We start from the raw sequence: 11,969 nt of genomic DNA on the forward strand, positions 1-11,969 counted from the left end.
GAGTGGTACAGGAGTTGCAAAGTTGGGCGGCAGGAGAGACTCAAATACCTTAAAATTAGGACAGCAGCGATTATTCTTCAAGCAGCAGTCCGTGGTTTATTTGCAAGGGAAAAATTAAAAATCCAACATAAGGCTGCAGTGACCGTTCAAACTGCTGTCCGAAGGTTCAGAGCACAACGCCAGTTTGAAATGTTAAAGGACGCTGCATTAACTGTTCAGCACCATTTTAAGGCCAAGTTGATGGGGAGAAAAGAACGCCAAATATATCTGAAAATGCGCCAATCAGCAATGACACTTCAAGCAGCTTATAAAGGTATGATTGCAAGAAAAGAATTTAGTAGAAAATTGCAAGCATGTATTATGATACAATCTTATTTCAGAATGCACAAAATACGTTCAAAATTTCAAACTATGAAACAAGCAGCACTAACAATACAGGATCGATTCAGGGCTCATGTGCAAAGAAATCATCAATGTCAAAAGTATCAAAACATTAGGACTGCTACCATAGTGTTGCAAGCTGCATTTCGTGCAATGAAAACCCGGAAAAAGTTGAAAGAAATTCACAAAGCTGCTACAGTTATCCAAGCAGTGGCTAAATCATTTCTGGTCAGGAAACATTACACCGCTCTTAGAGCTGCTTCGGTTCTAATGCAAAAGCGATTCAGAGCTTCAGTCCTGAGCAGAAAGCAGCGAGGAATCTATCTATCCATCTGCAGGGCAACTTTAGTAATACAAACTGCTTACAGAGGCATGAAAGTTAGACAAGAGATTCAATGCAAACACAAGGCAGCTACAGTAATACAAGCTGCATTTCGGATGCGCAGGTTTTGCCTCCCATACCAGGCACTGAGACTGGCGGCTACAATAATACAAACCCATTATCGAGCCTACATTCAAATGAAAACCGATCGTGAGAATTACATGAAGATTCGCAACAATGTTCTGCACATTCAGGCTGCGTACCGAGGAATGATTGTTCGAAAACACTTGAGGAGCATGAATGAATCAGCAGTAACGATACAGAGTTATTATCGAATGTACAAGCAGCGTCAATGCTACAAAAGGATCCGTTGGGCAACAACAGCTGTACAGCGAAGATACCGAGCTTGCAAAATGAGGGCTATCTGTGAAAAGCAGTACAATGATGTCAAGAAAGCAACTATTCATATTCAAGCTGTTTTCCGTGGCATGAAAACGAGGCAAGAACTTTGGAAAATTGGTCAAGCTGCAATAATTATCCAGAGAAGATTTAGGGCTTATGGCGATAGAAAAACATATCTGAATCTTAAAACTGCTGCTGCCATAATCCAACAACGATACCGTGCACTTCTGCTTACTCGGATTCAACAACAGAAATATTCCTCTGTCCGAAATGCAGCCGTAACCATACAAGCTGCTTTCAGGGGTATGAAAGTAAGGCAGGAGATTCAATGTAAACACAAGGCAGCTACAGTAATACAAGCTGCATTTCGGATGCACAGGGTTTGCGTCCCATACCAGGCACTGAGACTGGTGGCTACAATAATACAAACCCGTTATCGAGCCTACATTCATATGAAAACTGATCGTGAGAATTACATGAGGATTCGCAACAATGTTATGCATATTCAGGCTGCGTACCGAGGAATGATTGTTCGAAAACACTTGCGGAGCATGAATGAATCAGCAGTAATGATACAGAGTTATTATCGAATGTACAAGCAGCGTCAATGCTACAAAAGGCTTTGTTGGGCAACAACAGCTGTACAGCGAAGATACCGAGCTTGCAAAATGAGGGATATCTGTGAAAAGCAGTATAATAATGTCAAGAAAGCAACTATTCATATTCAAGCTGTTTTCCGTGGTATGAAAACAAGGCAAGAACTTTGGAAAATTGGTCAAGCTGCAATAATTATCCAGAGACGATTTAGGGCCTATGGCGATAGAAAAACATATCTGAATCTTAAAACTGCTGCTACCATAATCCAACAACGATACCGTGCACTTCTGCTTACTCGGATTCAACAACAGAAATATTCCTCAGTCCGTAATGCAGCCTTAACTATACAAGCTGCTTTTAGGGGTATGAAAGTAAGGCAGGATATTCAATGTAAACACAAGGCAGCTACAGTAATACAAGCTGCATTTCGGATGCACAGATTTTGCCTCCCGTACCAGGCCCTAAGACTGGCGGCTTCCATAATACAAACCCATTATCGAGCCTACCTTCAAATGAAAACAGATCGTGAGAATTACATGAAGATTCACAACAATATTCTGCACATTCAGGCTGCGTACCGAGGAATGATTGTTCGAAAACACTTGAGGGGCATGCATGAATCAGCAGTAATGATACAGAGTTATTATCGAATGTACAAGCAGCGTCAATGCTACAAAAGGCTTTGTTGGGCAACAACAGCTGTACAGCGCAGATACCGAGCTTGCAAAATGAGGGATACCTGTGTAAAGCAGTATAACAAACTCAAGAAAGCAACAGTTAGTTTCCAGGCATTTTATCGTGGGAAGAAAGGCCGAAGTTTGACTAAAAGAATTCGGGCAGTCCGCCGTATTAAATCATTCTTGCAAATGTGCATAACCAGAAAGTTATTCTTGATTCAGAGGTCAGCTGTAATAATGCTGCAAACAGCATTCCGTGGATATCGAGCAAGGATACGCTACAAAGCTATGCGATTTGCAGCCATTTCAATCCAAAGCTGGTACAGAGCTTGCAAACTGGGCCGCTCACAACTTGTGCAATATCAGTCCATGAGGCATGCAGCTGTCACAATTCAGGCTGCCTACAGAGGTATGGTTGTTCGTCACTGGTTTAAACAGAAGCGTGCGGCTGTAAAAGTTCAGTCAATACTTCGTATGATTCCGTGTAGGAGAACTTTCCTCAGAATGAAATGTGCAGCAATTGTAGTGCAGTCTCACTACCGTGCTCTTAAAGCCCAAAAACTATATACCAAATACAAAATATCAACTGTTTTATTGCAAAGGCATTACAGATCCTACCTCCTAATGAAGCAACAGAGATCGTCTTACTTGACACTTCGGCGGATAGCCATCAGCCTCCAAGCCAGAATGCGAGGAGTGATTGCCCAAAGAAGTTATAAAACGCTATTTCGGAGTACATTAAAAATTCAGGTAATAATTCAAATGGCAAGTTTAAGTTGGCTATAATATGGAAATTGATGCCCTATGGTCACAGTATTTTGGATTGAATATCGTTGAAAGTTAAATTTGTAAACCTAAATAAAAACTTGTTTCTTATTCTGTCATGGGAATGTCACTTTAAGCTCAAGTGGCTGCAGTGATGTCAGAGTGTGGGTGGAGCTGAGCTCTGGCTCTGCTTTTTAGTGTCTCTTTCAGGAAAGCTTGGGTGTGTCTGTGTTTTTTAGTTTTGTTTTAGTGTTGGAGCTGAAGCCAGCCAAAGAAGGTGTAATTTTGATCTCTCTGAATTCACCAAATGATCTAGAGATAGTCTTTAGATGACAGAGTAATACCTGCTCTCGGTAGAGAATTTAATCCTGATGTGCGTCTGTAAAAAGGATTTTTGTCTTATGGATGTTAAAAGGAAAGTTTAAGTATTACTTAGAATGTTGTTTTCTTTGGGGGGTGTATTTGAATTGATGGGTGCTAAGATGTTCACTATGTTTTAAAATGGTTAACTGAGTTCATAGAATAAACATTGTTTTATTTTAAAAATTACATTTAAATTTCTGCTGCACCACACCTGTAGAGTGGGCTGTGTGCTCCCCATAACCAGAATCTATTAAAAGTTTTGGGTTGGGTGAACTCCATGATACACTTTGGGTTCTCTAAACACTGGCCCATAACAATTCCTAAAAATGGTTGCTTAGTTGATTAGGGATGATTAAAAGAAGAAGCAGATTCCCGTTTGCTTTTGCTGTATCCAATATCTTCTAACCTCAACTATCTTTCCTTTTTAATTTTCTCTCTCTCACCTCTCTGTTTCTATTCACCTCTTGTGGAAGATTTTATGTTGCCAACTGGGGGACTGAGTTAACAAAGCCAGATAACTGGCTACATTTACAAGTAGCAAATGCTAAATAAGAGGGGATTAGATTAAGGGTTGGAGAACAACAAACAAATCGTTAGAATCATAGAATTTACAGTGCAGAAGGAGGCCAATTGGCCCATCAGGTTCGCACCGGCTCTCGGAATTAGCACCCCACTTAAGCCCACACTCGTAACCCCACCTAAGGTTTTGGACACTAATGGCAATTTAGCATGGCCAAACCACCTTGCGTGCACATCTTTGGACTGTGGGAGGAAACCGAAGCACCCAGATGATACCCACACAGTGGAATGTTTTCAAATATTGCTAATGTCTGTAGCCTCTTTTTCATTCCATCTTTAAGTACGTTAGCTTACTTCAGTTTTGTTTTTAAAAATCTTTGCAGGCTTGTTATCGTAGAAAGAAACAAAGGAAAATATTCCTTCTCAACAAGAAAGCTGCGTGTGTGATACAGCAACATTACAGAGCTTATTGTCAAAGAAAGATTGAGCAAGAGAAATACTTTCAAATGAAGCATGCTGCTGTCGTAATACAGGTATTTCTTTGACAAATTGCCAATATTGGTCATTTTCCACTCCCCATCAATGTTGATTCTACTTTTGGGGCCGTACAGCTCCAGATATTCCAGGGATAGATTCTTTAGAAGCTTACAAACTTGCCTATAACTTAATTTTGGAATCCTACTCTGTTTTTGAATGATACTTGCATTTCACACACAACATTTCAGAATTACATTGTGGAATTTTCCATTCCAGTCTTTTTTGAGGTCTGGTGAATATATATTGTCTGAACCAGGTGCCTTGCTTTATAAGTATCAGCACACTGCCAAGCTGCTTTTCTGATGCCTGAACTCCTGGGTCGGGATTCTCCCATTGGCCGGCGCCGAAATCAGGAAATGTGATTGGGCTGTGAATCTGTTTCGAAGCCGGAATTGTGGAGAACGCCGAATTCACGGCAAATCTTAATTCTCCGGTGCCTCGACAGAAGCGTCAATGTGTTCCACTCTGCATGTACATTAAGCACCATTGACATCTCATTAGATATGATCCGGTATTCTCTGGGGCCTGATCCGGTATTCTCTGGGGCCTCCCATTCTCCACTTCCACTGGGGGGGGGGAATTCCCGACAGCTAAGTTCACTTGTGCTTTTGTCATGGAAGTGTACATTTACGAAATGTGTGTTGATCAAATGGCTGCAGTGATGTCATTGTGTGGATGGAGCTGGGCTGTGGCTCTGTCCAGATCACTTGATACTTTAAAAGTTCTGGAAAGAACTCAGCCCACTGTTTTTAGTAAAAGGTTTTTTGTCTGGTTTATGGATGTTGTTACTTGAATGCGTAACGGTAACTTATTTATTAAGAATTATATATATATATATATATATGGTATTTATGTTTGTAGTTGATAAAAATGTTTACTGTGAGTGTTTATAGAAATGTTAACTGAATTCGTAGAATAAATTTTGTTTTTGATTAAAAGTGCTTAAGACCACTGTTGCAGAACACCTGAAAAGTAGGCCCTTGTGCTCCTCATAACCAAAATCTATAAACAGCTGTAGGTCAGGTGAATTCCATGATATGCTTTGGAGTTTTATAAACCCTGGCACATAAGAAATTGGGGGCTCGTGGGATAAGTCTATCACTCGGGATTGGATTGGTTTAGTGAACTTGATGACAGTGAGGGGTGACCTTAATTGTGTTTGCTTTTCAGGTGTGGTGCTCCAGTTTAGGTAGGGAGTGAGTTGTGGACAATGGCACTTTCAGAGGCTCTGGTGTTTTTGAGGGTGGAGAAGGTCACATGCAGTACCTAACAAACCGAGACTAAAACAAAGCTTTTGGATTTGGCATAAACATTGCAGTTAACATTACCTGATAAATTACGAAAAGAAGAGGTAATTTCAGCGGTAGCTGAGCATTTAAAATTGCTTGAGACACAGTCACCGATTCATTAGAAATGGCAAGAATTCAATTACAGATCAAGCAGCTTGAACATGAAAAAGAATTAAAGCAGCTTTAATACGAAATGAGGGAAAGAGAAAAAGAGAGAAGAAAGAGAAAAAGAGAGAAGAAAGGAAAAAAGAGAGATTTTGAACTTCGGAAAATGGCCATGAAACATGGCAGTCAGTTAAAATTGGCGGATGTAAGGAGAAACGTACGGTCTGAAGATAGTGATGAGGATAGTGAGCATGAGCGTCATAGTCAAAGGCTTGGTGGGGTTTTATTTAAATATGTCTGAGCATTGCCAAGATTTGATGAGTAGGATGTAGAGGCCTTTTTAATTTTATTTGAGAAGGTAGCTAAACAAATTAAATGGCCACAGAACATGTGGGTATTACTGATTCAAACAAACTTGGTCGGCAGAGATAGTGAAGTGTTTGCATCACTATCAGAGGAGTTATCTGGGACGTATGAGCAGGTGAATAAATCCATTTTGGGTGCATATGAACTAGTGCCTGAAGTCTACAGTCAAAGGTTTAGAAATTTAGGGAAAGAACTCGGTCTAACGTACATGGAGTTTGAAAGGATCCAACAGAGTAATTTTGATAGATGGATAAGGGCTTTGAAAATAGACCAAACGTATGAAGCTCTCGGAGAAATTATACTTTTGGAGGAGTTTAAAAATTCAATTCCTGATGTAGTGAGAACTCGTGTGGAAGAGCAGAGAGTTAAAACTGCGAGATTAGCAGCAAAAATGGCAGATGATTATGAATTAGTTCATAAATCAAAGCTTGGTTTCTGACATCAGTTTCAGCCTGCGAGATAGAAACTGGGGAAAAGAGAAATACTCAAGTGGTAAAGGGGATCTGATGGGAGATAAAAAGGAGAGTGTACCTCAGATTAAAAAAGAAATCCAGCAGGGTGGAAGAGAAAGAAAAGTTTCAGTTGCTTTCACTAGGCCATGTAAAGTGCGTGTTGGCAGTTGAAGAAAAGCACCTGGGAAGGCTGATGTGGTAAAAGAGGATAAGCCAGTGGGGTTTGTTAAAGTGGTAAAGGTAAGATAAAGATAAGTGGCAAAACATAAAGATGCGTGGCATTAAGGGTAAAGTAGTAGCATGGATAGAGGACTGGTTAATTAATAGAAAGCAAAGAGTGGGGATTAATGGGTGTTTCTCTCGTTGGCAATCAGTAGCTGGTGGTGTCCCTCAGGGATCAGTGTTGGGCCCACAATTGTTCACAATTTACATACATGATTTGGAGTTGGGGACCAAGGGCAATGTGTCCAAGTTTGCAGACGACACTAAGATGAGTGGTAAAGCAAAAAGTGCAGAGGATACTGGAAGTCTGCAGAGGAATTTGGATAGTTTAAGTGAATGGGCTGGGGTCTGGCAGATGGAATACAATGTTGACAAATGTGAGGTTATCCATTTTGTAGGAATACAGCAAAAGGGGTTATTAGTTAAATGATAAAATATTAAAACATGCTGCTGTGCAGAGAGACCTGGGTGTGCTAGTGCATGAATCGCAAAAAGTTGGTTTACAGGTGATTAAGAAGGCGAATGGAATTTAGTCCTTCATTGCTAGAGTTATGGAGTTTAAGACTAGGGAGGTTATGCTGCAATTGTATAAAGTGTTAGTGAGGCCACACCTGGAGTATTGTGTTCAGATTTGGTCTCCTTACCTGAGAAAGGACGTACTGGCGCTGGAGGGTGCGCAGAGGAGATTCACTAGGTTAATCCCAGAGCTGAAGGCCGTGGATTTCGAGGAGAGGTTGAGTAGACTGGGACTGTACTCGTTGGAATTTAGAAGAACGAGGTGGGATCTTATAGAAACATATAAATTATGAAGGGATAGATCGGATAGATGTGGGCAGTTGTTTCCATTGGCGTGCAAAGCAGAGAACTAGGGGACATAGCCTCAAAATAAGGGGAAGTAGATTTAGGACTGAGTTGAGGAGGAACTTCTTCACCCAAAGGGTTGTGAACCTATGGAATTCCTTGCCCAGTGAAGCAGTTGAAGCTCCTTCATTAAATGTTTTTAAGATAAAGATAGTTTTTTGAAGAATAAAGGGGTTAAGCATTATGATGTTCGGGCCGGAAAGTGGAGCTGAGTCCACAAAAGATAAGCCATGATCTCATTGAATAGCAGAGCAGGCACGAGGGGCCAGATATCCTACTCCTAGTTCTTGTGTAAAGGAAAGCCCAAGTGAAGCGAAGGAGCTGCAAAAGAGTGTACAGTACAGCCTGATCAAGATATGATTGCTAAGAAGGTGCCAGATCATTTAAAGAATGTACTTTGTGGGTAAAGTTTACTCTTGTACCAGGAGGAGCAGGTAAAGAGTCTATATTTTAAGAGATACGGGGGCCAGTCAACCGTTGATGGTAAGAGATGAGGAGTTCTGTAGCTTGGGAGGAATATTGCCAGAAAAGGTGGTAATATGTGGAATTTGGGGTGAGAAGAGTCGTGTTCCATTATATAAGGTAAAGGTTGGAAAGTCCAGTGAAGACTGATGAAGTGGTAGTAGGAGTAATAGAGGAACTCTCTTGTCCAGGAATACAGTTTATCTTGGGTAATGATATAGCTGGATCGCAGGTGGGAGTGATGCCTACTGTGGTTGATAAGCTAGTGGAAAATCAAACAACTGAATTGGTGAAGGACGAATATTGTGGGATTTTTCCTGATTGTGTAGTAACAAGGTCACAGGTTAAGACGAGGAGAAATCAGAGTGAAGATGAAATTGAAGGGCAATTATCAGTAACTATTGTTGATCTGATGGTTGGAAAAGAACAAGAACAGGTGGAAGATGAGGCGGATATTTTTAGTTCAGGAAAATTAGCGGAGTTACAACAGAAAGATGCAGAGATAAAACGGAAAGCATCCACGGAAGAGGAATCTAAGTACATACCAGAATGTTATTACCTTTAAAAACGATGTCTTAATGAGAAAATGGAGACCTTTACGTATGCAGGCGGATGAAAAGTGGCCTGAAGTTCCTCAAGTGGTTTTGCCGATCGGGTGTCGAAAGGAGGTGTTGTGAGTAGCACATGAGGTACCAGTGGGAGGTCATTTGTGAGTAAGGAAAACTCCAGCTAAACTACAAAAACATTTTTATTGGCCTGGACTACATAAAGATGTAGTTAAATTTTGTCGATCATGTCACATGTCAATGATATGGAAACCTGAAGCAGTGATAAAACCAGCGCCCTTAATACCCATTCCAGCATTTAAGGAACCTTTTTACAAGGGTCTTAATCGGTGGCTTTGGACCGCTTCCTTAAACGAAAAGTGGGAATCAATATCCTTTGACTATAATGGATGTGTCTACTAGGTTTCCAGAGGACATTCCAGTCTGCAGCATTACAGCTAAAACAATTGTGGGGGAGTTACTTAAGTTCTTTACTAGATATGGACTACCCACAGAAATACAATCGGATCAAGGATCAAATTTTACCTCTAGGTTATTCAAAGAAGTTATGGATAGCGTGGGAATAAAACAATTTTAAATGAACTGCGTAGCATCCAGAATCACAGGGAGCGTTAGAAACGTGCCATCAGACATTGAAGACAATGTTGAGGGCTTATTGTCCAGATTATCCAGAGGATTGGGATAAACAAATTCCATTCGTACTGTTTGCAATTAGGGATGCACCTAATTAATCAACCAAATTGAGGTCTCTTGAACTAATTTTTGGTCATGAAGTAAGAGGACCACTTAAATTGATGAAGGAAAAATTGGTGAGTGAGCAGTCTGAAATTACATTATTGGATTACGTGTCAAATTTTAGGGAATGATTAAATAGAGCAGGTGAATTGGCTAGACAACATTTAAAACTTCAACAACATGTGATGAAAAGGGTAGCGGATAAGAAAGCAAATGTTCGTTGTTTTGCCAGTGGAGATAAAGTTTTAGTACTGTTACCAGTGGGAGGTGAAGCTTTAAAAGCAAGGTTTTGTGGACCTTATCAGATTGAAAAGAAATTAAGTGGTAAGAACGCCAGATAGAAGGAAAACTCATCGAATGTGTCATGTGAATATGCTTAAAAGGTATTTTGAAAGGGAACGGGAGCAACAGGATGAGATTTTAGTGATTCTAACTCAAAGTGAAGAACCGTATCCAGATTACTCTGAATTTGACATTCCTCAAATTAAATTGGATAACGAGGATGTTCTTAAAAGTTGGGATAAATTGTTGAACTATCTTCCAGAGGAAAAATGAACTGACCAAAATGAGGTATTAATGTCACATGGGCAAGTTTGTGGAGATAAGTTGGGAAGTACTAAACTGGCTATGCATGATGTAGATGTGGGAATGCTGTTCCAATTAAACAACATCCCTATAGACTTAACCCTTTAAAATTGGTACAAGTTAACAAAGAAATTGAAAGTACGCTTAAAGATGGCATAATTGAAGTGAGTTGCAGCCAATGGAGCACACCCATAGTGATGGTACCGAAACTGGACGGGTACCCAACGATTGTGTGTGGACTATAGAAAGGTTAATGCAGTTACAAGAACAGGCTCTTATCCTATCCCCATCTTGGGAGGACTGCATATGAGAAGGTGGGACAATCCGCTTTTATTTCCAAACTGGATTTACTTAAAGGTTACTGGCAGGTACCTTTACACCCGAAAGGGCAAACGGCGATTTCAGCTTTTGTGACTCCACATGGTATACACCAATTCAAAGTTATGCCATTTGGCATGAAAACGCAACCAGCCAAATTTCAATGGTTAACTAACAAAGTCGTTTCAGGATTCCCAATTGTGCGGTACACAGCGACGATCTGGTGATTTTTAGTCAGACATGGAAAGAACACTTGAAGCATATCTGTATGGAGTAAACCGATTGACTTCAGGAGGCGGGTTTGTTGGTAAACCTAGCCAAAAGTGAATTTGGAAAAGCCCAAGTTACATTCCTTGACCATATAATTGGACAGGGTCGAATGGTTCCCATGGGATGTGAAATAGAAGTTATTGGGGAGTTTCCAGTACCCTCGACACAAAGGGAAATAACGCGATTTCTTGGCATGGATTTAACCGAAAATTTGTGCCGAATTTTAGCAGCGTGGTTGCTCCGCTGGCGGAGTCGCTGAAGAAGCGGAGCAAATTTCAGTGGACAGCAGAATGTCAACAGGCATTTGAAGGCCTGAAGGCTGTGTTAACTACTGCTCCTGTGTTTGCGAATTACAAGAGGCTCTGTGATCGGATTGAACTAAAGTACCTGACCTTCAGGAAAAATGCTGAGGCGTAGAGAAAATGGATGGATCGTTGCAGCGACCTTCTTGTTCAAAGAGACTGTCACGAGAGGGTTCCAGTTGCAGAAGAAGAGCTAAAATGGACTATGTTATATAAATGTTTGCATGTTTGTTTAGTTTACAAAATAGTATATTTACTGTCAATACTTCTTAAAGGAACGTGTAAAGGAGAAAAATGAAACCATCGTGGTTTCTTTTTGGGGGGGGGTGGGGGTATGATGTCATGGGAGTGTCCCTTCAGAAATGTGTTGCTTATAAAATGACTTCAGTGATGTCATTGTGTGGGTGGAGCTGGGCTGTGGCTCTGGCTTTTACTTTCGTTTTGAGCTGGGAGCTGGCTGTGGCTCTTTTTACTTTCGTTTCACAGTTGGAAGCTGGATTCAGACAAAGCAGGTTTCTCTTATCTCTCTGCCTGTTAAAAGGTGTCCAGATCACTTGACAATTCAGTTGTAGGTCAGATGAACTCTATGATCTACTTTGGAGTTGATGCTTTCAAAAGCCGAAAATATTGTGCAACGTCACAGTGAAACTACAAACTGACTGCATCACATTTTGGTATGATAAGACCACCATCCATAAGGTGTTCCTTTGCCCGAACCCCCACAACCCACTTTCTATCCACCCCAGTTACTCCCAGCTCTGGAAGAAGGCCCCCGGCCTGCAGCACAACTGTCAGAACAGTATGGCAACATTAGACACTCTCCGTACCCCATCTCTCTCCCTCAGCTATGGCGCTTATATGACAAGTGTGAGG

The 11,969-nt window shown here is 40.9% G+C and overlaps 1 protein-coding gene across 1 annotated transcript in view; it reads left to right on the forward strand.

The window, feature by feature from the left end:
* Positions 1-11,969, forward strand: part of aspm (assembly factor for spindle microtubules) — a 128,827-nt gene that overhangs the window by 75,178 nt on the left and 41,680 nt on the right. The window contains 2 exon segments of the mRNA XM_038794876.1: positions 2-3,129; positions 4,410-4,559. Of these exon segments, the coding sequence (XP_038650804.1) occupies positions 2-3,129; positions 4,410-4,559 (3,278 nt within the window).

Source organism: Scyliorhinus canicula, chromosome 4 (genome assembly GCF_902713615.1).
Source record: "Scyliorhinus canicula chromosome 4, sScyCan1.1, whole genome shotgun sequence".
In the NCBI taxonomy this organism is placed as follows: domain Eukaryota; kingdom Metazoa; phylum Chordata; class Chondrichthyes; order Carcharhiniformes; family Scyliorhinidae; genus Scyliorhinus; species Scyliorhinus canicula.